This window comes from Neopsephotus bourkii, unplaced genomic scaffold (genome assembly GCF_033783945.1).
Source record: "Neopsephotus bourkii isolate Nb327-2 ecotype Australia unplaced genomic scaffold, CSIRO-AGI_Nbou_v1 NB_196, whole genome shotgun sequence".
Taxonomy (NCBI): Eukaryota; Metazoa; Chordata; class Aves; order Psittaciformes; family Psittacidae; genus Neopsephotus; species Neopsephotus bourkii.
The window spans coordinates 16,351,269-16,379,169 of record NW_026900709.1 but is presented as its reverse complement, the minus strand read 5'-3'; the positions used below and the strand labels follow the sequence as shown (position 1 = coordinate 16,379,169).

General features: G+C 36.7%; 1 protein-coding gene across 7 annotated transcripts in view; it reads left to right on the top strand.

Annotated features, from left to right (window-relative positions):
• The window catches only part of SLC4A10 (solute carrier family 4 member 10), a 149,861-nt gene that overhangs the window by 14,803 nt on the left and 107,157 nt on the right, over positions 1-27,901 (top strand). For 3 of the 7 annotated variants that reach the window (XR_009724015.1, XM_061344119.1, XM_061344111.1), the window contains exon 1: positions 20,221-20,648. The exons of 2 other annotated variants lie outside the window; for them this stretch is intronic. Coding sequence is in view for 3 of the 5 variants with exons in the window: in XM_061344119.1 (XP_061200103.1) it covers positions 20,568-20,648 (81 nt within the window). In the remaining 2 variants the exon portion in view is untranslated. Of the gene's footprint in view, positions 1-20,220; positions 20,649-27,901 lie in introns of those variants that run through there. 2 more of the 7 variants (XM_061344137.1, XM_061344151.1) reach the window with 2 other exon arrangements.

Below are 27,901 nucleotides of genomic sequence, written 5' to 3'. Positions count from 1 at the left end.
CACTTTGGATTGTGTTTTGCTGACAAACGAAGCTTGAATTCTAATTCTATTTTAAAGATTAATGCTCAGGTTTAAAAGTTTGGGCCTAAAAAGCTCAGAATTTTTACCAATCTCTGTATCTGGGTTTGAATCTTATCTATAGTAAAGAAATATCCTGATACAGAATTTTTCCATCAATGTTTTTGTTTATTGCATGGCAAGACTTGTCCAAATACTATTCAGGAAGGTGCAGTGCAGTGTAACCTGATGGAAACCAATGGAGTTGCCCCAAATTTATACTAAAAAGCTGAAAATGTGATTTCTCTGTGTATTTCTGTAGTAGTTTTACAGTTCACACAAACATGTAATAGCATCTCATTTTCATATGCTAACATCTTTATCCTTTTCATTTGTTTTCTGTTTTTCTACTCTTCTTTGATTCTCTCTTTGTCCATTGTGTCCCACCATCAGGAGTAGATTATCACTCGTTGTGATTGTGCATATGGTTCTGTACAATATTGATTTTTCTAATCCTGACAGCTGAGAGCTACAATGGCAGCAGCCTGAAATTAACTTAGAAACTCAGGATCCTAATCACTGGGTTTTGTGCTGCTTCAGCTGTCTGCACTTTCAGCCAGCTAAACCAAGACTATTGCTTGCAGATGTGTGATAGAGCTGATTGATAGGTCAGTTCAGGATTTATTCAAAGTTGAGAACCCAGCTGGGAGCTGAGAAAGCAAGAAAGCCTTTTTTCCACATATGTACATGGAATATGTTGGAGAAGATGACTCCTGAAATTTTAAGGGCTACGTATGCAAAATTTCAAAGACATTTAGACATAAAAATATATGGAATTTCCTACTGAGATTTCAAAAAAAAAAAAAAAGTGTAACTACTTTTGGCATAGTGCTTTCACTGAACTAGAGACTCTTGGGCAACTAATCTGATTAAAAAAACCCAAACAAACTCAAACCCAACAAAGAACCAAGTAGCAATTAAATGCTGTAATTTTCTGACAAAATAAGGCAAAATTAACACTGAATACATGGTAGTATACAGTCATGTAAGGAACACATAAGCATACATTGAATCCTCCTGGCTTCTAGAAATGGACCAGATTTAATGTCTTGGTTTCTGCTTAACTATACTTCCAGTGTTATACTAACCAATGGAAATAGATCTCTTTTTTTGGAAAATACCTAAAAGTCTAACTGCAAAACAAGATTAAGACAGAGTATTTGAGTAAAATGACCTACAAGCTCATTTAAGGTTTATATCAGTTTTAAGTTGACCTGCTTTGCCTAGGGCACAGTACAGAAGGGCAGAACCTGGAGAGAGAGCTATGCAGGCAAGATGCCTGTGGCAAAGTCTGCTGTACATTTGGTTAGTCAAATGCTTAAAGATGCTTGTTTCTCTAGGTACCTTTAGCTTTCATCCCCTTCAGCAATGATGAGTCTGTTCTCAAACCGTACTTTCTTTATGATCCCTCTAATGGTATACTCTCTGCTACTGGTTTTCATTTGGGGGAAAAACACCCTGTTCTCTCGTTTACTTCTTTGTATATTGAGAGGTATAAGAGGTAGCAAAGATGAGCATAGACTAAAATAGGAGCGCACACTTGATGGTCCATTTGTGGCTTGAGAAATCTTCTGGATGACTACAACCAGAGTATATCAGTATGACAGACTTAAAATTATAGGTAATTAGCATCCATATTTCATAAATCTTATTCTTTACAGAGTGTAGGGAAATTGCAGGTCATATTTCTGAAATACAGTACCTGAATTGCTGCTGTAATTTCTACTGGTGTTTCCAGAATGTTTTGTGGATTTGTAAAACAAACAGGAAAAAAAGTAGAGGGACTCTATTTTTTTACCTCCCAGTAATCCCTTAAAGCATGGGTGATCTAGTTGCAGTTTCTCTCCAGCATCTGTGAGAGCACTTGAACATGTATCTTCCACTTCCAAAGTGAGTGATCCACCCCAGTGAATCATAGCTGGATCTGCAAGTGGACTTCTACGGTATCATGCAGAAGATGAATATTACTAATGCATTGCAGAGGTTTCATGTTGTTGCATAATGCATCGAAAAAGTTGCATAATAGATTAAATGTGTGTTGAGAGTCTTTTTGTGTTCATTTGCTTAATTAGTCTCTGTATTTTTAATTCACAGAACTTCATGCAGTTACTATAGTAATTGATAGAATCTTTCTTCACTGAAATCGTACAACATAATTGAGTGCTTTCTTACATTTCAACCTGTGAGGTTGTTTTGTGGCGTGGTTTGGTGGGGTTTCTTTTAATAATAGTATTTTAATTTTTTGGCATGTTTCTTGTTGGCAAGTTTTTATTGCATAAGGGAGGTGTAGTGTTGTAACTATGATTTTTAGGGTAGAGATGCTTCAGTTAAACAAGACCGCTGCAGAATTTTGTAATGGTGCATGATTTGGCTGATCTACTGTGGGAGTTCATTCTATCATCAGATTCTCTCCAGCTACAATTATTTTTACACTCCTTCCTCAAGCACTTAGTGATCTACATTAGGAAAGAATGCTGAAGCTTTCACACTGTTCACAGAGCCATTCAGTCTTTGATCTACATTATACTTGATTCAGTTAGGATCACAGTCTTCAGTTAGTTGATTGTAAATATTTGGAAGAAATTGATCATGGGCGAGGGATGGCCTAAATGATCATAATCTGAGACAGCTAGCAATAAAGGCGGATTGCACCCATGCACCATCAGTTGCGTTAAACTACAGTAACCTAGCTAGACAGGGAAAATGTAACACTTTGATAGTAGTCAAATTTTGAAGTGGAAGGAAGGGGCAGCATTTCCAGGTTGCTAGTATATACTCTTTACATGCTTATTGTGTTCATAGGTTTATTTTTTGAACTGAGACAGGTTTTTTTGCTGTTCATGATTTGACAGCAGCTTATTGACTATAGTTTCAAAATAGGAATGAAACATTAGCTTAATTACTGTTTACATAGGGAAAATGTGGTCATTTTCCTAGCATAAATACCAAGTCTTTGAAAGAAAAAAATCACATATCAAAGGAATATGTTCACTTACGGAGCCAGAATTTTCTCCAACTTGTTATGATTGGAAAATTGATTTAATAGTCTTTTTTTCCCTGGAAAAGACTTGTTAAGGCTGAGTGATATAAAGTTTCTGAAAATAGGGCAACTGTTATTACAATAAATGACAAAAAATGCAGTGAAAGGCATCATCTGAATAATGTATTTTTGCTTGGGGGCTTACTTATATTTAGTCTCCATGTTATAAATATCACAGTTGTAATTTTTCAGTAGAAGAATCGCAGCAGTAATTGCTCTGATACACTAGTAACAGAGATTCTGGCATATTCCCAGCACCCTGTTATAAAATTTAGATGATGAAATATGAAGATGGAGATATTTTTAATGTTGCCTAAGTGATTTTGATGCTTATTGATTTTTAATGACATCTGAAAATCTCCTGAATATGTAACTTCATCCCCTTGATTTTACATGTTATTCATGACCATGCAGAAATACTTTCAAATTTAATTTTCTTCCTGAAGTTGTAGAGCCTCATATAAATCCCTGCAGCAGTGTTTCTCAATTTCCATCTTGTCTTGCTGACAGGACTAGATTTGTTTTCTAACTTGTGTCACCTATCAGGGAAGATTTTTCTTTCCTTATGTGGTTAACTCCTGGATATGAATGAAGGAATGAACAAAGAAGTGTCTGCTTACAATCACAGAGTAGTTAGGGTTGGAAAGGACCTTAAGATAATCTAGTTCCAACGCCCCTGCCATGGGCAGGGACACCTCACATTAAGCCGTATCACCCAAGGCGCTGTCCAGCCTGGCTTTGAACACTGCCAGGGGTCGAACATTCACAACTTCTTTGGGCAACCCATTCCAGTGCCTCACCACCCTTACAGTAAAAAACTTCCTCCTTATATCCAATCTAAACTTCCCTTGTTTAAATTTTAACCCATTACTCCTTGTCTTATTGCTACAGTCCCTAATGAAGAGCTTGAAATGTTAAATTATTATATGATTGAGTCTCTTTACCTGATTTGTTTAGGCCAGATATGTTCTTACCCTTTACAATTAAAAGTTGAATGGCAGTAAACCATTATTTGGGAAGTGAATGAGTGAGGATATTTACTTTCTGGTAATGCAGAGGTTTCCTTTATTGTTTCCACTAATTCTACTAGGGAAAAGTCAACTATTACTATGTACTTTTGTTGTTACCATGTTCAGTCTAGCACTTCTAGGTGTCTGGAAAGTTGAGTTTTCAATTTCATTTAATCTGTTGAGTTCCACAGTGTTTAACAATCTTGCTGTTTAAAAGTTCTTGCTGAAGTTTAACTTGAATTTTACAATGGAAAACTTATTCATGTTGCTTTGAATTATACTTGCTTAAACCATCCTAAATCATTCTCTTCAGCTCTCGGTTTCAATAGTACTTTGTTATCATCTGTTCTTAAACTCTAAAGCTTTATGTTTGTCATCACTTCTTTTTTAAATGAACTCATTTGTTGACCACTTAACTGTCTGCATTTAATGAAACTTTTGGGGAGTGTTCGAATACACCTCTCTCTACCTGCCTAGGCTCTTCAAGTCAAATGCAAAAGATGGATTTTAAGAAGTTAAATCCTGGCCTACAGCCTAAATTATTGAGATTTGTAAAATACTTTTAGGACACCGAAAAACAACTGTCAAAGTACAGGTATTGGCAAAGCATGAACAGAAACGGAAGTGGGAATGATCTGTCCTTAAACTGCTTCATGGTTCTGATTTTTGTGTATCTACAAGGCTTCATTGAATCAATGCCCTTGTTCCTTGCAGGTAACTTTGTGAAGCGCAGAGAGAGGAGTGGAGAGGGTGCATGCGCTGAGGGAAATACTTGGCCAGTAGGGATACATGAACTGGTCTAGAAGTTAATTGCAGTTTATGCTATTCATGTGTTACAGAATGCATTGCAGGAAATATTGCAACTTTCTCCTGACAAAAGCTCTGCACTTCCAACGCTGCAAATTCTTCTGGAGAGCTAACCATAAGCAAAAAAGTTGTTTCTTGAGACACCTCGGTTAATTTTTAGGGTAAGAAACTTTACACAGCAGTTGTGGTTCTTGTGAATTTGAGTGTATCTTTCATTAATATGGTCTGTCCTGCATACTTATTGTGTTATCCTCTCTAAGTAGGTATTTATTAGTGCTGCACAGTGGTGTGGTATGTTCTTGAAGGAAGTTTATTTTGGACTAAATTTTCTCAGGAAGGTTATAACTAGGGAGAAGTGAAAGACCTTGCAACTGAGTGCTCAGAAGTTGTTGTTAATAAGCTTACACTTAAGAAGTGAGCATTTGGCATAATAATGTTTGTGAACCTCTCAGCCTGTTGTGAGTTTGAGCTGGTTCCAGCAGTTCTCTTAAAGCCTTTCCATACCATCCTGGTATGGAAAAACACGCTAGGGCAAAACTTGCATACATGATTCCTGTGTTTTTGACTCTGTGTGGAAAAAATAAACCCAGAACTGTAGATACATTTGCTGCAGCAGCATGACATTGTTCTTCTGCTAACTGTGTTTACCCAGGAGAGTTTACACTGGGGCTGTTTCCTAGAGGTGACTGAATTCTTTCAGGCAGAGAAGAAGCAGACCTATATCTCTCATATTAAAGTGGAATAAACAAGGGTGGATGGTGTTACAGTAGTCATCTCTGCGGTAGTCATCTCTGTACTGTCGTCGTGTCATTGGATGTGTTTTTCAGAGAAGAACAGAGAAAGGTGCGTGAGCGCATATGATGTGAGAGCAACACCCTGGCTGGCTTTAGGCTCTGGTTAGACATTAAGTTTCTTTGCCTTGTTGAGACTAAGCAGAATCCTAGCCACAAGTGAAACTTTAGTGTGTATGTGTATATATGCACTAAATATATATCTATCTTTATATACATATAAATATATATGTGTATGTAATATTCATGTGTACAAAGTACATATATATATGTAATGTATATATCTGTATATGCAATAAAATTTGTATGTACATACAAAAAACAGAGGCTCTTGTCCCGAGTAGTTGACTATTGCCAGTACCTGTCATCTTTGTTACTGTAAGTATTCCGGTAGTCTTCTGAAGGAAGTACAAGCCTTTGTTTTATTGAGTGCTAATTGGATTCTTTTTATTTCTACTAACACGTACATCAAAATACTTTCTAGGTATGGTCATGCCCTTTCAAATCAAGTGAAAAGCAGGGGGATAAGACATGGAATGAAAAAATGAAAGTTTCAACATAAGCGCATAGTATGTATTAATTGCATGTAGAGCATTATATGGGCCCAGTGCCAGGCATATACGTGTGTATTTCCCACCAACATTTACTTTATGTGAGTAGGAATTTAATTAATAATTTCTTGCTGCGCAGTTGTTTTTCTAACCAGAGCATTTGTTATGAAAGCCTTTGTCTCAATTTTCATAAAGTAAATGTAAAAACCTGGGAAAAATGTTTACATAGTATAGGGAGAACAAATAACTTGTGCAAATCAGATTTTTGCCATTTTGTTAACAACAACAACAATTAAGTATTGCTTCCTAGAATCTGAATATGTAAAATTCCCAGTGACAGCACATTGTTTATGGGCTTTGAAATGATAGTTTTCTTTGTTAGAGTGTCAGTTCCTTTGGTATGTATTTCCTCTGTCACCTGAGGCTATTTTTCCAACACGTAACACATGTGATCTTTTTTCTGCTTTCTGAATAATCAGCTTTTCCTTTTGCTCATTAAGCATAAAAATGCAGCCAAGGTATTAACACAATATGAGGTATTAACAGTAACCAGTCTCTACCAAATACTAAGTTCTTTTTATCTCTTACCTAATTAACATACTTTAATTAGTTCACTACATTTAATGATTGTTATGTAAAACTCAACATATTCTACCTTCAGGATAACCATGACATTCAATCTAATGTGTCAGACTGGACAGTATGAATAATTAATACAGTATATTTGTTAATTTAGTATACGGACTAGCTTGACAGACCGTGTTGTGGGGTGGTGCTCAACATGGGGGGTCAGGCAGCAATCTGCTGGCCAAGGAGCAAGAGCAGCACCCTGTAATGGGTCTGCTTGAGGAGGAAAGAAAGGATGAACCTTGACAGAAATCAGGACCCTGCTGACACCAGGTGCTCCTGAATCTGTCCAGGTTCTCCTGCTGTCATAAGGCAAAGGCAATCCTTGGCTCTGTCTTCTGCTTTTTGTGCCTTATACCTCCTTTCATGCTTCACTCGTAGCATTGGTTCAAGTCAGAAGTGCTTAATAGTAATTCATATAAAATACAATACATGTATTTCTTATAAAAACCAAACCCCTGCACTTGAGCTATTAAAATCAGAAAGATAACTGCTGAATACTAATTCTTTAAGCTGCTTGAAAATGAATTTTAAAAAGAATGTGCTATTTTAATACTTCTGACGGATGCTGGAACATCAGTATATCTTGGGTTAAGTTATGTACAAGAAAAATTACAGAACTGCAAAAAAGGTTTAGCTGAGTGGAAATAGGCCTTTTGCTTGTTATACCAATGTGTTTTGTGCTTTCTCTGACCAGAAATGGCCTGTTGTGCTTGGTAGCATATGAGAATTTTTGGCTTCAGAAATGTGAGAGGCTGGTGGTTATCCTTTGGCATTGCCTTGTGCACCCTCTGGGTGGAGTGCTGCAAAATATCCTGTGTGATTAAGACACATGAAAATGTTTCTAGAAAGCTTGAAATTGTCTAGAACTTGTTTTTGGAAGACCCTTACTAGTAGCAAAAGTAATAGACAGTATAGGTTTCCATGTGGGCATAATGCCATCTAGCTATGAACACCAGTGGCTGTAAGGCTTTGCACAAAGGTCATAGTGATTACCTGGAAAACAGGCTTAGACTTAGGAATGTCAAATTGATAGAGGGGCTTGTGAACATGAGCAAGGGAGAGCAATGCATTTTTCTTGACATTATGATGGTGCTAGGAATGAGAGTTTCAGATTTTTATTTAAAATGCCTTTTTAGGCATTATATTTTTGGGAGAGGTAATAAGGTGAATGTATGAGCATCTGTTTGAATAAAGAACTCATTTCTTCAAGTTAGACAAATTCGGTTTCTCTTAATGGTGAAAGGCATTTTTTGCTTTTCAAGGCGAGAAAGAGGCAACAGACCCACTTACAATACTACCTTAAATTCACATGCTGATTTGGTTTCCCCAGCTACTTTTGTCTCTTCCTTGTCAAGGATGAGTTAGAATATAAGCCTATGGTCTATTGACTTCTGGAGGGTGAGTGAAGTCAGAAAGTAATTAAAAAAAAATGAAACATTTATGAGAATTTCCTGTATATGATATAGTCTGAACTGCTTTACTTAGCTCATAATGCAAAGTACTTTTTTTTTTTACATTAACATGACTTATTTCTATTGCATTTATTCTAAATATTTCTCCTGCTATCGAATGAGTTTTGTAATCTTTTGTTGCTAATTACTTTCTTGAATGAGTTAGTTATAGGGATAGTCATTTTGTAGCTGTGGTGTTTAATATGATTTATGGTAAACTGGCTTTTGCATGAATTGTGCAAGAACTTTAGTAATGAGAAAGAATTTATGAAACAATACAGGTGTTGTTCTGCAAACAGGCAGGGTACTTAATAAAATGACCACAAACTAGCACGTAACATGCGCAGTTTATTTAAACAAGCACTCTAAAGCGAATAAGTACACTAATGCGAATCAGGTATATATCTTTATGTATATATAGTAAATAAGTACAGTAAAGTGAATCAGATATATATATATGTACAGCACAGAAGAAAATCAGCAGTGCATCAAATTGTTACTGTATAGAGAGAACAGAGATTAAGAAGAAATACATCACCAGTTACCACCTAATCATCATCCAGGCCCACACTTCAGGCTGGGAAACCCCGTTGCAGCCAATACCAGGAATCTCAGGTAGCTGGGAAAATTCCTACATGGTGCTTCCACCCATAGGTGAGGCTTTGGATTTGGCTGCAAGAGGGTCCTGCTTTTATACTCTTAGAATAATAATGGGATTTATGTCAGCTCTGTGATTGGGTCATGCCAGTTTCTCATGATCTCACTGTTGCCCACACCAAGAGTGTTGGCCTGGCACCCTGGTGTGACCAAGTATGAAAGTCGGAACAAATGCACGCCTGTGTTTTCCTGACATACACTCTACCAAATACACTTTGACAAAAAATGTACTTTGGTATGTCTCTTAGTCACAAGTGGGAATCAACACTCAGCTAAGTTCCTATTCATTACAGGTGTCTCATCACCTTACTACCAGAGTGCTGGCTGCCATATATCTGTTTTCAAAATACACTTGTATTCTTTGTAGGTTAAGGCAGAGGCTGTAATTGAGATTTACATTGTCTCTGGCCAGCAATTGGAAAATGCTGTAGATAGGTGAAATGTTCAAAATTTTTACTAGAAATGTGTGTAAAATAGCAAATTTGAATGATTCTATTCATCATTCTCCTTTTCCATATTGTTCTCCTTTGAGTTTGCACACAACACGGAGTACGTTACACTGCAGAACTTATCCTTAAAATAAAAATTGGGTTGATGGCTTGATGAAGAATCATTATGTAGAGGTAGTATATAGGGATTTGAGAATAATCAGGCTATTGAAATAACACAGTAATTCTTGAAATATATCTGAAGTGGAATTTGTGGCACCATATATTATCTTGAAAGGCAGTCAAGAAGTTCTTGAAAAATAGATTTGGGAGGAACTAACAAAAATATTATTCCTTACATGTATTTAATGAAATTAGGATTCCAGCTATTTAGAACTAACTTAAATCTTCATGTGTTTTTTTCACATCTTCTGCTTCACTTCTGAAAACCCTAACTTTTAGTAACTTGTCTGAAAACTGTTCAAATTAGTGAATGTATCCTTTACCATTTCCTTAACCTTTGGTTTTGCATAATAAAAGTAGAAATAAATTAAAACTTGGAGGTCATAGATTAGAATTCAAATAGCTTACATGAAACAGGCGTGATAATTACAATATTCAATGCTACTGTGACTAATGTCTTCATGATGTTATCTTGTTACAAAATTGCAAACAGCAGACAGTTACAATTTGCATTAGCTTCCTAAATGTTTTTTCATACTAAAATGTATTTATTATTTTTACCTAAAAGACTTTGTCCCTTAAGCTAATCCAAGAACTAAAGCAATTTTAAGAGTTATCTCAGTTGGTGGTGTTGGTCTTGTAAGGTATTTTAAGTTTCCTGGTACTTGAGATTACAGTATATGGCATGATATGGCTAAACAAGTCATGAAGTGTGACACTAGGTACAATTTTCTAGTGTATTGATAATAAAAGGCTGCTTTGTGCAGGAGATCTACACCATTTTATCCAGCTGAGTTTTGCAAGTCCCAGAGTAAAGCTAGTGCTGCTTCCCATTTGAGACTGTTCTCCAGGTGACATAGTTCAAAGTCAGTTTTTAACAGTGTACTTATGTGAATTTCACGGTATTGGGTATCTGTGTTTCTTCTAACAAAGAGAAAATAGCATAACATTTTTGTATCAAACTTTGAAACATTTTTCTGAATAATGAGTGTTTTTTATGCCTCAGTGACATGGATTTTAAAGAGGATGTGGAGAATGAGAGTGAGGGTGGAAATCCTGTCACTGAATATTTCTCTGATGGACTGATGTCAAATCTTCTTATCAATGCAAATATGGTGTTGCTATGGGCCTTCATATAGTTCCTGAGTCTGGTCTGAGAACTCGGTGATCAGCTTCTGGTCTAAGTACATCTGGTAGTCTTTCAAAACGTTGGAATTAGCAGAGGCTGAAGCCATGTACCCTCTGAGGAGTTCAATGAGGCTGCTAGACAACTGTCTTGTGAGAATGTCTTTGCTTTATAGCTACCCTTTTCCCTGAAATTTGCTTGGAAATTGGCTCACAGCTGTAACCTAAGAGAAAGTTTTAAAAAGGTTTTGAGCAGTGGAGATTATGTAATGTCTGCTTCTTGCAGAACTGACTGACATCTTTTCTTTCTCACTTAGCCTTCCGAACTCACCTGTTTTATTTACCACCAATTTAGAAATCATTAAGTCTTCTAGAGAGCTGCTACGAGGCCTGAAACAGGGCTGTGCTGGTGGTGGATGTGTGTTGTGGTTCTGCTGATGATCACTGGAGGGAGATGAGAGTTGGAAAGAAATTGGCTAATTCAGGAATCTTTTGTCTGTCTGCTGTCACTCTCTGGGGAGGTGGTCCCATCACTGGTTTTCTCCCTCTCTGCAGGAGAGGAAAAAGAAAAGGTGGAGATGGCTGTGGCTGAATATGTCTTTCAGGACAAAGGGGAGGTTTATTATCCTGGATATATTTAACCATGATAGATTTGATCACTTAAGTTTTAGACTGTCAAACAGTAGCTACTGTCAGGCAGGCCAAGTTCATGCAGTAGTATAGGATGAGAAACGCTTCACTGTCCTCATGTGTGTATATGTGATGTGTGTGTATATATATATACCTAAGAGAGAATGACTACGAAGAATCACAGAAATAAAAGTCTTTGCACCTTTGGCAAAAAAAAAACCCCAGACAAACAAACAAAAAACCCCAACCCAGAGTTAATGGCTACATAGCACCATAGTTAATATTTTTATTTAAGAATCTTTACAATGAAGCTATTCCAGAGGATGTGCTGTTGCACTTCAGGTATTCTAATTTCACTCTGGTGCTTGCAATATTCTCTTTACTTACAGTGGGAAACAGTGTTTAATAGAACTAGTATTCACAAGAATTGGTGACTTCTTCTTCTTACTATTATTATTATTTCTTCTAACCATTTCTTATCATAGTAAGGCAAGCATATATGCAATCACCAAACCCCCTTCAAAACTGGTGAAGTCCCTTTTACTGGAATGCGTCTAAGTATTACATTTTCTTCATTTTGGTGTTCTTTTATCTTTCTTTGTCCTTTAAACTTTTACTCTTTCACAAGTGCTTTGCACTGAAATACTTGGCTGAAGGGCAGTTTAAATATAAAAGCTGGCAGAATCTGAGTTTTGATGCTCCTGTGGGAGATTCTGCGTGTTCCGCTGGGTATTTCATCCCAGTTTTTATCTTTGAAGCAATCATTGACTTTTTTTTTTTTTTTGAGATCTAAACATTTTGATATATGTCCTTGTGTTATTGGGTGTAAAATTGTGTTTTAAATATTAAAAAAAAAAAAAGTACATGGGCAGTTAGATTTTTAGAGCATTTTGAATTGTTCTAGAAATAGATACCTTCTTCCCCATTTTTATACATCAGTATGTATGATTTTGTCTAGTTTATGTAGTTTGTATCTCTAATTTTATAATTTAATCTGTAGCATCCCAACATGAGCTTTGGGGCCTGCTCCTTGTTTGGGGTGACTTTTCTTTCTTTACCCCTTTCTGTGTTCTTCCTACATCAACCAGAGGGAGGCTCCCTCTAACCCAGTGCCTATTTAGGCTGTGGATGCCTGCCCTTGCAAAGTCATAAAAAAGATGTGTAGCTTTTAGTGAGGTGTGTTGCTTCAGTAGCTTTTCTGTGTCCCCCTCCTAGAAAGAGGATAACAAGGCAGAGCTGATGCAGTTAATCTTAGTCTGCTTGCTGTCTGTGTGCACCATTTTAAGCTTGCAAGAAAACAAATGTTTTCTTCAGAGCTCACGTCTCAGAATTGATTTTGGAATAGGGTGCTTGATCATTTTATTTATTACTATTTTTTTAGCTGTAGGGATGATAAAATTAGGTAATAATCTGTCTGATATATTACATATTTATGTGATAAATTGCATTTATAAAGCACTCTTTACTGTCTTGCTTTCTTCCTGTCATATGTTTTTTGTCAAGACTACTAACTAACCCAATCCTAAAATATACTGGTGTAACAGCTCTTTTCCCATAGCTTTCCTTCAAAGCAGTGGCTTTCCTTCACAACCTTTGAAATTCTCATCCCATATTGCAATCTTCTAAGACTCCAAAGGGTATTTTGCATAGGACCAATGTTAGGTTTATGCTCTGATACTTAAGCATGTGAACCCACTTGTTTTTCATGATTGAAATAAGCATTTAAAGCAGCCTGGAAAATTTTGGAGTAAGTGATGTCTCCAGCAAATTTATTTTTGTATGCGCTTTGACTGAATAATATTGGCTAGAATTAATCTTTATTTATTATCATTCTCCTTTAGAATCAGTATGTTTTATAGCGAAGGAGTGTATGCATGGGTGGATTTTTAAAATATCTGTGTTTATATCTATGTTGCCTGTCTATTGATAAAACTTTGAAAGGACCGTGGTGTACAAATGATGTGCAAATAAACTGGTACCTGGGGATTCGTAAAGGTATTCATACATTCTGATTGCTTAGAAGTATAGATAAATTAATGAGGAGGGTGAGTTTGTGTAGAAGTATAGTATGCTTATATTTTTACATACAGTAGAGGAACTTGTCTGAAACCTGCTTTTGTCCTTTTCCCCATTGTTTGGACTGCAGCAGAGTTTTGTCTGATTTAGTGCTAGTTCTGAATATGATATAATTTGACATCTCAGACTTCTTCCTTTAAGAAAAATGACTTAGTTCTTTGCTCACAATGGGCGTATCGATGTCAAAGCTCAGCAATGCGTCAAGGTAATTTTCAAAAGCTCTACACAGATCGAAAAGATTACTGAAGAATGCACAGGCATTTTTTTGGTGCTAAATCTGAAATAGAAGTGGCTAAATCCTCACTGGGTAGAAGTTATATAATTTGGCGATGCTATGCTGATTTATGCCTCTTGAGAGTTTGCCTGCAGCAGAAGCTGGAGGTGATGAGAAGAGATTGGATGAGAGAAAGACCATCCAGGAAAAATTCATCAAATTTGTCATTCTTGAAAGGACCATCATAGCATATGGTAAGGCATATCATTTACCTCAGGCTCAGAGGAAAATGATTTCTGCTAGGAGAATATTAATTTTATTTCTTACAGGATCAGCTGACAGGGGAGGCTTTCTCCTGGCTGGTCTTCCCCTTCTGTTTTCTCTAAAGGGAAGGATGGAAGCTTGGAAATGTCTTATCTGTAGCAGACAAGCAAGTTGGCGTTTTGCCATAATTTTCTGCTAGCAGAGAGGATAATGGTAATTATATGTCAAATTTTAACATTTCTCTTATTTGAAAGAGATCTTTTCAATGCAAAATATTTAGAAAACTCAGATCTATTCTGAAGCGGATGAGAAGGTAGGGATTAGAGAACTGACAAAATTTTCTTAAGAATTTTTTTATTCCTCTTCAGGGACAAGAGAGATGAAAAGGATCAAAAGAAGGCAACCTATGAGGTGTGCAATCTAACTAGGCTGCAATTTCATTACTGAAATTACATATTTGAGAGATACCCACAGCAGCACAGTTCTGTCTGTAAAAATAGTGGAAGTACTTGCTTTGTTAAAGGATTCCAGATTTTTTTTGTTAAAATTTTATTTCTTCGTTTATCAGGAAAAAAAATTTCTGTTGTGCTGTACAAGCACATCCAAATTCCATCTTCAGGATGGAAGGTGAAAATATTTTCCTGTAGTCAATTTTAGCATCCCCAGTGATGGCAAGTTAGGCCCTTAGTCAGCCATGTCCTTAGTGAATAAAAGGACAAGGGGTTTCCCAGACGTGGCATGTGTTACAGTACTGCTTAAATGCTTAAAAAGGTGGAAAGCTTTGCCTTCTTTAAAGTCAGAAAATGAAGGCGTGGCCATTTAACATAGGACCTGTTTACCTTCTAGACACGCATAAAATTTATAATTTCAATTGATTTTACATATAATTTATTAGAATACATGATTTACGTAAATATAGTTTTGCTAGGAAAATAAATCCATGACTGCAAACTTTTAGAATATGTTGTAGTCTCTATATTCTGTATTTTTCCAAGAGCAAATGTAAGGTCAAGGGAGGCGATTCTGCCCCTCTGCTCTGGTGAGACCCCCACCTGGAGTACTGCATTCAGCTCTGGAGTCTTCAGAACAGAAAAGACATGGACTTGTTGGAGAGGGTCCAGCAGAGTGCCACAAAAATGATCAGAGCTGGAACACCTTTCTTAGAAGGAAATTCTGAGAGAGCTGGAGCTGTTTAGCCTTGAGAAGGGGAGACTCCAGGGACACCTTATTGTGCCATTTCAGTTCTTAAAAGGGGAGAGACTTTTTAGCACGTCCTGTTGCAATAGGATGAGAAGTAATGGTTTTAAACTAAAAGAGGGGAGGTTCAGGCTGGATGTGAGGAAGAAGTTTTTTGCAGTGAGGGCGGTAAAATACTGGCACAGGTTTCCCAGAGAGGTGGTGGATCTGCCATCCCTGGAGACATTCAAGGCAGGCTGGATGTGTTTCTGGGCAATCTGATCTAGTTGAAGATGTCCCTGCTCATTGCAGGGGGTTGGACTAGATGACCTTTGAAGGTCCCTTCCAACCCAGACTATTCTGTGATTCTATAAGGAGCCATCTTTTATATACACTCTAAGTACAGAATTGCCTCTCAGCAGTCTGAGAAAAAGATGTCTTCATTATCTTCTGGGAAATGGTATGCCAGGCATTTTGAAGTTGATTTTGAAGGTAAAATACTGGATAGAAATAGTTCTTTCTTTTCATTGTTTAAAAAACGTTATTATACGTTTAATTTGTCGGCAACATGTAATGCAGTGATGTGGATCAACAGGGTTTGGCCTGTGATACAACATGAGTTCTAATGCTAGGATACAACACTATTGACAGTAGGATATTTAGAAAAGCAGGTTTTGATACTGAAGAATTGGAAGCAAGCAGTTCATTTCAGGTTCTGGCTATGTAGCCGTGGTTCAGATCTGCCTTTGCTTGTTTCCTATTTTGTTTTAAAGAGGTTTTGAGTTTCCTTTAACCACAGTTGTGGTTATCCACAGATGACCTGATTAGATTTATGTAATGCCTGTTGAACTAATCACAGAAGAACAGTGTTGGAGCAGTACCTCATTTGTGAGAACGTAGTAAATATGTACATAAAACATAGCAAGTTTTTAGTGAGTTAATAAATCTAAGCTTATATTTTCTAAATGGTTTTGCTGTTTGCCTAGAGAGGGGTATTTACACTTCATAACAAAAAAAAAAAACTTCAATAATTTTGTGGGATAATTAAATAAGAGGTACAGAGGTAGACTACAGAGAGGTAATAGAAACAGTCCTGTCATTAGGATTAAAGGGGAATGGGCTATCAGTAGTTACTTTTGAGCTTATTCCACTCAAGTACAAAGATATTTTTTAATCTGTGTTGATCTGAGCAGTCAGATGAAATTTAAGAACCGATGAACTATTTTGCTTAAAAGAAATTGCTGAGCTATTTATATTGTTAATACCATTCTACATATTGAGACAAAAGCTCAGTGTTTTTAGTACAGGAGAAACCAACTGTTACCAAGTTGTGGGGTGTTTTTTTTTTTTTTGGTTGGTTGTTTTGTTTTGTTTTTCTTTTTTATTCAGAGTTACAAATTTATTTCCAATCATTGTTGAGCACCAGGGCAATCTGCCCATTTTCCTTAGGTCCTGCCCTTGGTACCAGTTCTGCTGTACCTTAAGTTTCTGCTTTTTTTCTTCAATTGTCTGTGTTTTCATGATTGTCTCTAGAAGTATATTAATGAGAGACGCACTTTTGCTCTTTCATTTTGATTTCCTGCTCTTGCAGAACTTCAACTTCTTATAGTGTAAAACCCACCAAACATTAATGACAGCTTTGTATGGATTTGTGCTTGTTCCAGGATTTTTCCTTTACATTAATATTATTTCTTTTTCCTTGGCGTCTTGACTTTGACACCTACAGCAATCTCCCCTTGGTCTTTTTTTTGTTAAACTCAACAAAGCAAATGTTTTCAGTTTCCTCTCAGAATTTCCCTGACCATTGTAGAAGCCTTTATCTCTTGCAGTTTAAATTCCTTTTCTAGGTGTAGATGCTGAGAATCAAGAATAGTAGGATTTTAATAGAGCTTCGTGTTACTGCATTAATGCTGATGTCTGTTTGCTAGAAATATCTTCCCTGATAATTTTAAAATTTCATTCCATTTCCATAGGGACATCATATTGGTAGCTCATAATTACTTTGTGATCAGCTTTGTCCCCACAGTTTCATCCACTGTAATTTTCAGCTGCTGAGCTCTCAATTCTTAGCAGAAACTTAATAGTCAGTTCACATCTTTGCATTTCACATTATTAAATTTCACCCCAATTTTCCTGAAGGTAATCCATGTCTTCCTGGTGATGTTCTGTTCCTCATATGAGCAGCGATTTCCAATATCAGAAATTTTTGAGTGAACCCAGAATGATTTTTTTGTATTATTAATGATGCCAAGGAATATGTGTTAGTATTGTTCTTCCAGCTCTTTTGGTACAGCACTATGTCATCTTGCCTTACTTTTACAATCTGTAATACCTTTCACTGATCTCAAGAGTTCTCCATCACCAGCAAACATGACTTTAAATTAAAAAGTTGATTGACAAAGCTTCTGTTGTTAGCTCACTTATTGCATAGGTCAAGTTTTTTGATGTGAAGCTGATTCATAATAGACTCGAAGTGACCATTATTTCACCTTACATAATCCACAGGAAGTCTGAATTTGTTCTTTTCTCTCTTTCTAGATTTTTTTCCCCCTTTTTTTCCTGGGGGGGGAAATCATAAAAGGAAATAAAAGTGAACTGTATTTGAGACTAATACTTTTGTATGCTGTAAAGTGGTACCTGTTGATATTCTGAAGGGAATGGATTACCATATTCTTGCTTTGAACGTCTCTCAGAGTAAATAACTATACTGTATAGAATAATATTGTATTTATACCATCTCTCTTAACATTTCTAATGAAATGTTAAAATTTTCACTTTTGCAAAAGAGTAATTGTATTGACATGAGCAAAGACATCGTATAACTTCTGGGAGAAGATTCCCCTAGTTGGGATAATATAATTGAAATATTATTATAATCATACTGCTGTTTATTTCTGAGTGCATTTATAATCTGTACTGAGATCTGAACCTAACTCAGGAAAATAGTCTTTTGTCTTATCTTCTGCTAGCTCTTGAATTGATTTTAGATGATCTTAAGGTCCTTTCCCACTCTAAGTATTCTATGATACTGTGAATTTTTCCAATGTCCAGCTAGGCAGAGATCATGCATTCTTTGTGAGCAGAAACTACATAAGTGATGTTTCTGGCAGCTGTGGCTAAAGTTCCTAGTTCTGTGTTTTTCACTCTTTGGGTGGAGATATATAGCTCAAGATTTGCACAGAGATAGCATGCGTATTATTTATGAAAGGTGTCTTGGCAAAATACATTTTTTCTGTGGTCACTTCTTACCATCTTCCTAGCCTTTATATTCTAGCTCGGTGGTTTGTGGGGACTTGGAAGTGATTACCAGCAACTTACAGATACAAGGTTGTACTCCCTTACGTAGTTGTAAGTAGCTACTGATCAGAATATACTGTTACAGAACTGCATGTTTGCATAGGAATAATTAATATTTAATGCTGGTGTATTATTATCTTTTATAAAATTATCTTTGGAAATAAAAATATTACCCTGGGAGATACTCTTGTTTAATACTGATGTAGGGAAATATATTTTCTCCTTCTTTTACTGCTGAATCACTCCTTTTCCAGTTTTTAAAGGGCCTTTTGTCTCCTTATGTTTATGCATTTATATCCTGTCCACATAGATTTGGTACTGTTTTCCAGGTTGAAAGTGAATTCATGAGTTTTTATGGAAAAAGCTTTAAAAGTGGCAGCTTTCACAATGAGCATTCACTATATAAAAAGTGGCACCCTGACTGCCATTATCAGCTGATGTAAGAGGACGAAGTCAAGTAGTTGGGTCTCAAGATTAACTTTTCTGGAAAATATGAAAAGCAGCATCTAGTCTGGCTTGATCTGATTTCCTACTGTACTTCAAAGCTTCCTCAGGCTTCAGTGGCTAGCCTCTGCTGGGTTGCTGGACATGTCACTGGAGACCCTCTGTGAATGTGTGGCTGAGTTCCTTTTCCCTGTAGGTGAGGCGGTTGCACGCTGTATAAAGTGAATCGATTAAAAATTGATGGCAGGCAGTTTCTCTCTCAAAGGGAAAATCTGTGATATTCATGGATGAGACCAGTTTGCTTTTATAAGTGCCATAATGTGAATGACTATAAGACAAATTTGATTAAGTTACTCAAAAGACCAGCTACTACAACTGTATAATAATAATGTTAAACTAACAGAATAGGATCTGGGTGAATTAATTTAGAACCATTTACTTCTAGATTCAGCTTCTGCTTATATTTCGAAGTAAAGAAGGACATCCAGAATCATTTGAATAACATGCAAGCTGTAGTTATATCAGGAAGATCTTTTTCCTTCAAGTTTTATTTGTCTGTAAAATTTGACCAGTAGCAATATATTTCAATATGTGTTCAGGGGATGTTCCTCTGAGTTTAAGGGTATGGACTGAGTGCCTCAATAGGACTTTCTCAGTGCATGAACATCAGTAAATTTTCTGTGGGTCTGGAATGCAGAGGAATTGTTAAATGATAACTTTTTCCATTTTGTTGGTGGGACTGTTTTATCTTAGTCCTGTGAAGTTTTTGTTGGCATAAATTTGTTGCCATAATAATAGCAACAATAAACATAAATAGTGATTTATGATAATTAATTTACATAAAGTATGTGTTTTAATAAAAATCTGGTTATTACTTTGTAATCTTAATAATTTAAAAATGACTAAGGAGAATACTATACATTTGTTAGCTTGAAAGGTCTCTTGTATCAGAAAAGAGCCATGCATGATTGTTTTGTTTGATATCAAAACACATTTTTGCTGTCATAATACTGGCACATTCTCAAGGCATGCTGTTTTCTGGCTGCTAGCAGGGAGTAATGGAAACAATGCAGTGATCATGCAATTTATTTGAAAATAAACACTAAAAATTCTTAGGCAAGCAATGTTTTTAATTTAGGATTCGTAAGGCTGCATAAAATAGCTGTTTTAGTGCCACAAAGGTATTTAAATGCCTTGCTGCCTCTGAATTGTTTATAATTTCTTTCTGGTAATTTTCCTTTGGATCAGATTGTGATGCTGCTTCTGAATAGTGATAGTGCTTGTTGAGGAGTGGTCATGCAAGCAAAATGTGATAACCTCGATATGTCACTTCATCTGCTGTTTTTCTTTTGTTAATGCAAAGCTGGTTGCATAATATGTAATTTCTCCTTTAGCTGACCACAGATGAAAACAAAATCTATAATGGCAGCGCTAGATTTTATAAAAAACGCAAGTGAGGAGTTGAAGGATGTGGCTTGTTCTGTTTGGATGATGCAGGATTGCTTTAAGCAGTAAGCTTACTGTTTTCAGATGGCATTAGCAGCATCAGTGATATAGCTGTGTCAGCCTCCTTGACTACTGGATGTCTGTAATCGCACGGAGGGAACTATATTTAAGATCTGATATCTTGAGGGTAATGACTCGAGCACTTACTGGTGGACAGAATGGCTTTCTTCACTAGCCCTGAAGATTTCGAAAGGTAGATGGGTCTGTGATGTACTTCTGTAAGACAGGAAATGCAATTTTTGGGGGTCTCTGGAAATAGAAAGGTCATGCAGCTTGGAACCGGTGAGACATTACAGTCTCTAAGTCATCAGGTATGACCTTACAGTTTATTCTAATATTTTTAACACAAGGGTTTGTTTTGCAGTTTTAGGTCATTTACAATCTCTTTGTTTGTGTAATTGTTTCATGTTCTGATTTGCTACAGGATTTGTCGGGTAGACTGTTTACATAAGCAGAGCAATGTATATCTTGGAAATCTGATGTGTTGTTAATTGCTATTTGAACAATGTAAGGTTATTCCATACATTTTTTCAACCTGTTTTTATTGTGAATATGATTTAACTAATTCAGGGTAAAGGTTATACCTTTGCTGTAAAGTAAAATCACAAGATTGCATTGCATTTTTACTTTGCTTTATCTGTACATGGCACACAAAGCTATAGTGAATGTGTGTGTTTGTGGTATGTAATGCAGTATAAGGCAACTGTTTACCTACAGTGGCAGGTTATTTAAAACAATGTATCACATTGTGTAACAGGGCTGAGCTATTCTGCAGGCACAGATCTTGCTTTTTTTTTTTTTTTTTTGTATTTTGCAGTAGTAGGATTTTTTTCTTTTTTGCTTCATTTCAGATCAGTTTAAAAATAGCTCACTGGGCATAACAGTGGAAGTTTGGCAAGATAACGCCTCTCTTTTTAATTGTTACACTCGGGGACACAAACTAATAGTAATGGGTTGTAAATGAGAAGGTGAGTAACTTAAATATTTAGAATGTTGTTTAAAACCAAATTCATTTTACTTAAGCATGTCTTATCCTTTTTGTTTTTAACTGTTGCCAACTTTATTGCATGGCTGATACAAAAGTATCTGCGAATGTGTTGTGGTGATGGATAGGACAGTCGGAGTGCACAGAACTCCAGGGACGTGGGTATTTTACATAGGAAGATAGTGGCCTAATTTCGTGTGTGGGGCACAAAATGTAATTGGAGATTCTGTTACAGCTTTAGGTGTTATAAATGCTAGGTAATAGCCATTGCTTCCCTTGAATATATCATAGAGCAATTATGTTTAAATTTGTAGAAGTTTATTTTAAAACAGTGATATTCAGCTCCATCTTAAGAAATTCTAGATGTATTTGCAGAACATTACCATGGCAACGTGTTTGGCCATGTGTTTCGAAAGCTCCACGGAAGCCTGAAAGTGGTGTGCAATTTTTCTGTCACTTGCTTTACCCTTGTAGAACAACAATTTTCACATAAAACTGGACTGCAGATTGGCAGGGGTGAGTGATAATTCCTGACCTCAAAGCACAGGATTAAGTGATCAGGATTTAAAAATATTTTCATATTTCCCCACAGAAATGTAAACATGTAAAACGTGGATTTGATTTTGCATTTAAAACTGTATTCTGGTTTCACCCCCATTTAACAACATTCTGCTGGAAATATACGTGTGTGGGAGACCACAGAAGACCAAACTTAAGAATGTGCAACAAATCGCTTCAGTAAAAAAGGCTGTCTTTTCATTTTTAATTAAAATCATATTTGTAAAAAAGTGTTGTATTGCTTTTGTTAGCCATAATTTATAGTTTCCCAGTGTACTTATGCAGCTTAGGTTCTTAATAATGGAGAAAGACTGCCCTGCTATTAAGCTTGATTAGATTTGGAATGATTTAACTATACCTTTCACTTGCTACAAGATCTTTTTAATCTGTTAGAATTTATTTTCAGTATTTTAATGTATTAGTCACAATGAGTACATTCTGTTCCTTGGCATTGGAATGAAATTCCTGAAAGTATTGGTTTCATGGTATTTTGGTGCTTTGCAGGGTATTTATGGACTTTTTATTAGGACGAACCTTCCCCCTAGCTTTTTTTGTTTTCTTCATTCAAGTGTAATTTAAAAGCTTGACTTACATGCATTTTGAAGTTGTTTCTGAATTCTCCTTTGCTCATTTAAAATAATTAGGTCTCTGTGGAATTTTGCATAACTGGAAGCTATAGCAGTATGTCATGTGCTTATCCTGGACTCCATTTCATCATTTATATTAATTCTGCAAACTGTTCTATGCATGTTTCTGAAATGTATCATTGATAATAATCTCCAAATTGTGCAATAAGCATCCATTGCGGCGTGGTTAGGATAGAAACTGTGTTTACAGAGGAAAATTGGTGAAGAATGCTTACCTGAGGAAGTGTGTGTTTAGGTCATTCCATTTTGGAACAATAATTTTACTGACTATTGCAAGTGAATTTGAATATGTTTTTTTACTTAAAGGATGCAGTTCCATTATAGGTCCTCCTTAATTTTGATGGACTAAAGAATATTACACCAAAGGAATGTAACAAGGAAGTGAGGTTCTTTTCTAAAAGGAGTTGCAGCAAGGTAGAGATTTACACATGAGAGTAGGGAATAGGACTGAAGAGATCTGAAAACTTAAAACTACAAACTATTTTGCTTGCTTAAAAATGTGCCTTCTGCCCCGGGGGGGGGCCCCCCCCAAATGACAGTTTTAAAATGTTTGCTGATATTTGGTCATATTGTACAAATTTGAAGTAATTGAATCCAGTGGCAGTGTCTTGGTATCAACAAGAGGGGTTTCTTTTATTTCTCTTAACTATACCATCTCTTCTAACTAAGTTGATTGCAGTTGTCAGTGTTTGTAGAATACTATGTAAAAAAGGATTACCCTAACTGAAGTATTCTTTCCCTATGACTACACGTAATGAATACACATCCATGAGTATGTGTTTCCCTGTTTTTAAACATTCCAATTTACAGAACTTGATTATAAAGGTCTTAAAGGGAATGGAGCTCTGTATGGATGTTTTAGGAACAAAGTTAACTAGTGAGTTGGGCAAGAATCCCAGTATCTGTGTAATTTACTAAAAATGTGAATGCTCACACTCATGACAATACTTGGTTATGTAGTGGTTTTACTTATTATTGATTGATGTTCTGAATCCACACTGCTGACTTTTTTTCCTATGTTACAGTGCCAGTTTTTAAGGAAATGGCAGTACTAGGACTAATAGGAGATTGTGGCCAAACATTCGCAACTAGCAAAGCAACACAAAAAGTAAAAAGTACTTTCAGAGTGAGTTGAAAGGATGCAAGTCCTTTTGTCCTACGTTAGTCTCTGTCCCAAGAGGTGATCCCATTCTCTGGTCAAATTCTCCTTGTTTAGTACTTTAATTCATATACCAAGTCATTTGGCATCATAACCTGAATTATAGAAGGCTTAGAATCAAGCATGTCAGAAAGGTCTAAAATATAAAGTAACATAGCATAAATATGTCACAAAATACATAGGTGACTAGTATTCCAAGAATGCTCTGTTCCATTTAGTGTTTCAAGAATATCACCATTTTATCATTTGAATAGAAACCTTTTAAAGGAGATTTGCTGGGATGCGATATGAAAATGTGGACAAATAGCAACAATAATACCACAGTAATCTGTTAAAAAAGTTTTAAATAGTCGTTATTAGTCCCAACAAATTCTGGGACCACCTGAGAGGGAGTAGTAGGGAAAGTGACCGTATTTCTGGTAATTCCAATAGGCCACTTACTAATTAAGATTGATGTAAACTACAGAGTAAGCTACCTAATGCCTTCATTGTGCTATACTGATTTCAGTGTGACCCTTGAAAGGGAGAGCATCACTTTCTGGAGTAATTTAAAATATGTATATACCAGTAAGACGTTACAGGATGTGACTGATGATATGGTGGGGTAATACTGCTATTTCCATTTCATTAAGGGCAATTTCTTTTTTCTAAAGTGATACTTCATATATTTAATTTGTGCTCATTTCCTCTTGCCCTGTCACTGGGCACCACTGAGAAGAGTCTGGTTAAGCCTTTGCTACTTCCTCCCCCAGTCATGTGTTTATACACTCTGATAAGATTCCTCCGAGCCTTCTCTAGGCTGAAACAGTCCCAGTGCTTTTTGCCTCCTCTTCTGTGACTTTTATGGCCCTTTGCTGGGCTTTCTCCATTACAACCATGTCTTTCTTGTAAGAAGTGAGCCTAGAATTGTACAGTATGCCTCAGTTATGTCTCAGCAGGGCTGAGCAGAGAGGCAGAATCACATTATCTGGTAAAGAAATTTGGATTATCTGGTTAGCTGGTCAATGGAATATAGGAAACTTGAATCCTTGAAAAATAAGATTTTAAGTCACTGAAAATTATAAATACTGGCTGCTGGTAATCTTATGGAGAAGAAAAGCTTTGAAATAGCTTTGCTTAATTCATAGCAGCTTTTTAGTGGTGAAACCTGCTGTTATTCTGGAATGTTGTATATGGAATCTATGTCCCCCAGTGTGAATTGATACAAGCAAAGACTAATGCCTAAGGGGAAAGGTTAAGCTTTAATATTTTGACCTAAGCAAATTTTAAAGTAACTGAGTAAGAAGATATTATCTAGTATGCTATCACTAATAATCACGGAATCGTAGAATGGTTTGGGTTTGGAAAGGGCCTTAAGATCATCTAGTTCCAAACCCCTACCATGGGCAGGGACTCCTCACAGTAGACCGTGTTGCCCAAGACTCTGTCCAGCCTGGCCTTGAACACTGCCAGGGATGGAGCATTTACCACTTATTTGGGTAACCTGTTCCAGTGCCTCACCACCCTCACTGTAAAGAACTTCCTTATATCCAGCATGAACTTCCCCTGTTTAAACCCATTGTCCCTTGTCTTGTTGCTATAGTTTCTGATGAAGAGTCCCTCTCTGTCTACCTGTAGGCCCCTTTCAGATATTGGAAGGCTGCTGTGATAAAAAATAAAGGTAAACTATAGGGAACCTGAGCTCCAGGGATTAGTAAGTTTTGGTTTAGTCAGCTTGCCAAAAAAGATTTGGTAATTTCTAGTAAAAACTCAGAGCATGCACAGAGCTCTCAAATGTGCTCAGCTGATGCAGCAGCCATCAAGTGACAGAAAATATTCAGCTTGGTGCATTGAATGAAAATGTAAAACAGGCATTAAGTGACATGAGGGAGTGTTGTGGTATTGTAAAAATTTGCTCATTTTTGTAATAGCTTCCCCCTTTTCCCCCAGGCTGCTTAAACAAACTAAAAATATGTATAGGAGACTTCAGTGATTCAAGATCCATCCTTTTCTTTACTGATAACATAATGGGTTCACTTGTTTAAATTCTCTTTTTTAAAGATTTTATGCAGGCACACAGAGTCATTAAAATGCATGTAAGAAAGCGTACCCATAAGGTTTGCATCCACATTTAATGCAATTAAAGATATTCTAACAAAAGTAGTATCTGTTTTGTGTCCAAATCCTGTGGCAAAAGTTTCCAGGAAGAACAGTGTCACTTTTCGTACCTGAATCCTTGAATCCTGAAGCAGAGAAATACATTGTACTTGCATTTGTAAGGGGAGCTGCAGTTCAGTACTTGCATTCAGGTGTGGAGTTGCTTTGGAGATGGGATTTTGCATGGTAGAGACCTCCTGTCAAGCTTATTATGTGAGGGGGTTAACTGTGCTTTAGGGGGTTTCTGTATGAGAGGTAGTCATGCAGGTCAGTTACACCATCCACTGTCATTCTTTAGTTCAATTTTTCAAGGTGTTTAAGTCTTCATTTTCTATTTTCCTGCTAAGGTTATCTGAAATACTTGAAACCTGTGTGTGTATGTGTGTGTGTGGTGGAATCAGACTGCTCTTTCCCCTTTTCTTCTCCCCGCTGTTCATCTAACTTTTCAAGTTCTGTATCATGAATAAATTTTGATGAGTATAAAGTTTTGGACTTTGTGCATGTACACGTGTCTTAAGCAGCAGTTGTGCATATCACAGCTTTGCATTTAAATTTAGGCAACTCTTGGTATATGAGAAAATGGAGGTTGGGTGGTGTTACCTTCATGTTGACTGCCATGTAACATTTTTAATGGAGTGTACACTGAATCTAGTAGGCATGGAAAATACAAAATGAGAGTTTCTTATGGCATTGTATATTCTGCTGAAGATTATTGCTAGGTGCTTAGATTTCATGTGGCGAGTATAGGCCTATTTGTGTGAGTGGTACTAAGGATGAAGCTGTGTCAGGTAACTGTGGCTGGAACTTTAGTGTATCATTTGTGGTAATTGTGCTAATATGTGTCAAAAATATGACTCCTTAGATCACCAGGGCACAGGATTTAGTGGAGGTTGCTGTATGTTGCTGGTAAACTTTACCTAACTGTACATGAAATATGAGACATGGAGAAACGAAGAACTGTCCTGGCATTCTTCTTTTGCTCTGGAAGGAAAAGATGACTTCTTTCTTTGGGAACTTGGTTTCCTTGTTTCCTTTGCCAGACTTCTTCCCTCTGCTAGATCTCAGTGTACCATCACCAGTCTTTCTGGATGCAGTCATGGGTGAATTTCTCATTTCTGCTAATGAGCATCTTGCAATGACTCACTGGGCTTCGTTATTGCCCAGTCTGCCTCCTGCTCTCCTCCTCCTCTTTCCGGAATGGTTTGCTATTTTGTAGGGTGTAGATGTGCTGAAATTTCTCAGCCATCTAACTTCTAATGCAAAGATGCATATTTGCTGTGGTGTCAGTGAGAGATGTAATCTGTGCTGTCAAAAGTAGTTACTAGCACTGCCTTGTGTCCCGAGCATCTACAGTAGCAAAACCTCACCACAGATCTGAGGCATGCTCAGGGTCCTTTTCTTGTCTGCTTCAACAGATAAGACGTGTAAAGTTGTTTCCTTTTTAGTATCCTTTGCAATTGCTGAGACAGGGATTAAATTTATGTTTTTAGCAGTGTCTGTATCATCAGCTGTAAACAAATTTGCGTGGCAGTCGCTTAGACTTTATTTCCCACATGGGCCTCCTTTTATGTCCATATAAAAGTCATTATCAATTTCTAGTTTAATTTCCTTTTAATTTTCCTGTATTTGCTTGGCTATACTGTACACACCTGTAAATCTGTAATTTAATATAGGAACATAAAGAATAGCACTTTTATCTTCCAGTGTGCACTGCATAAAATTTCTTCAGATGACCTGAAGAATCTCTTGCACTGTTTATTCAGTCATAGCAAACAAGATAGGCTCTTTGGCTTTGGACACTTCTGGCATCTGCTTCTACAGAGAACTGGGCATCAGGGATCCTGTAAAGTAAATTGGTTAAGCCCTGAAGCTGATGCTGTTCCCATAATGGATGCTTCTGCATGTTCATCACCATGTATCTTCCTCTCTTGGTTTTCATTGTACTTACTGGGGTATTCATAGTGATGTACAGTGACGTAGTACTCTTGTGAAACAAAACTGCTCTTCTTGGAATTCAGCAGGGGTTACATCATTTCCAAGGCAAGAAGCACCCCATTCTCAGTAACCCTCACTTTGGGA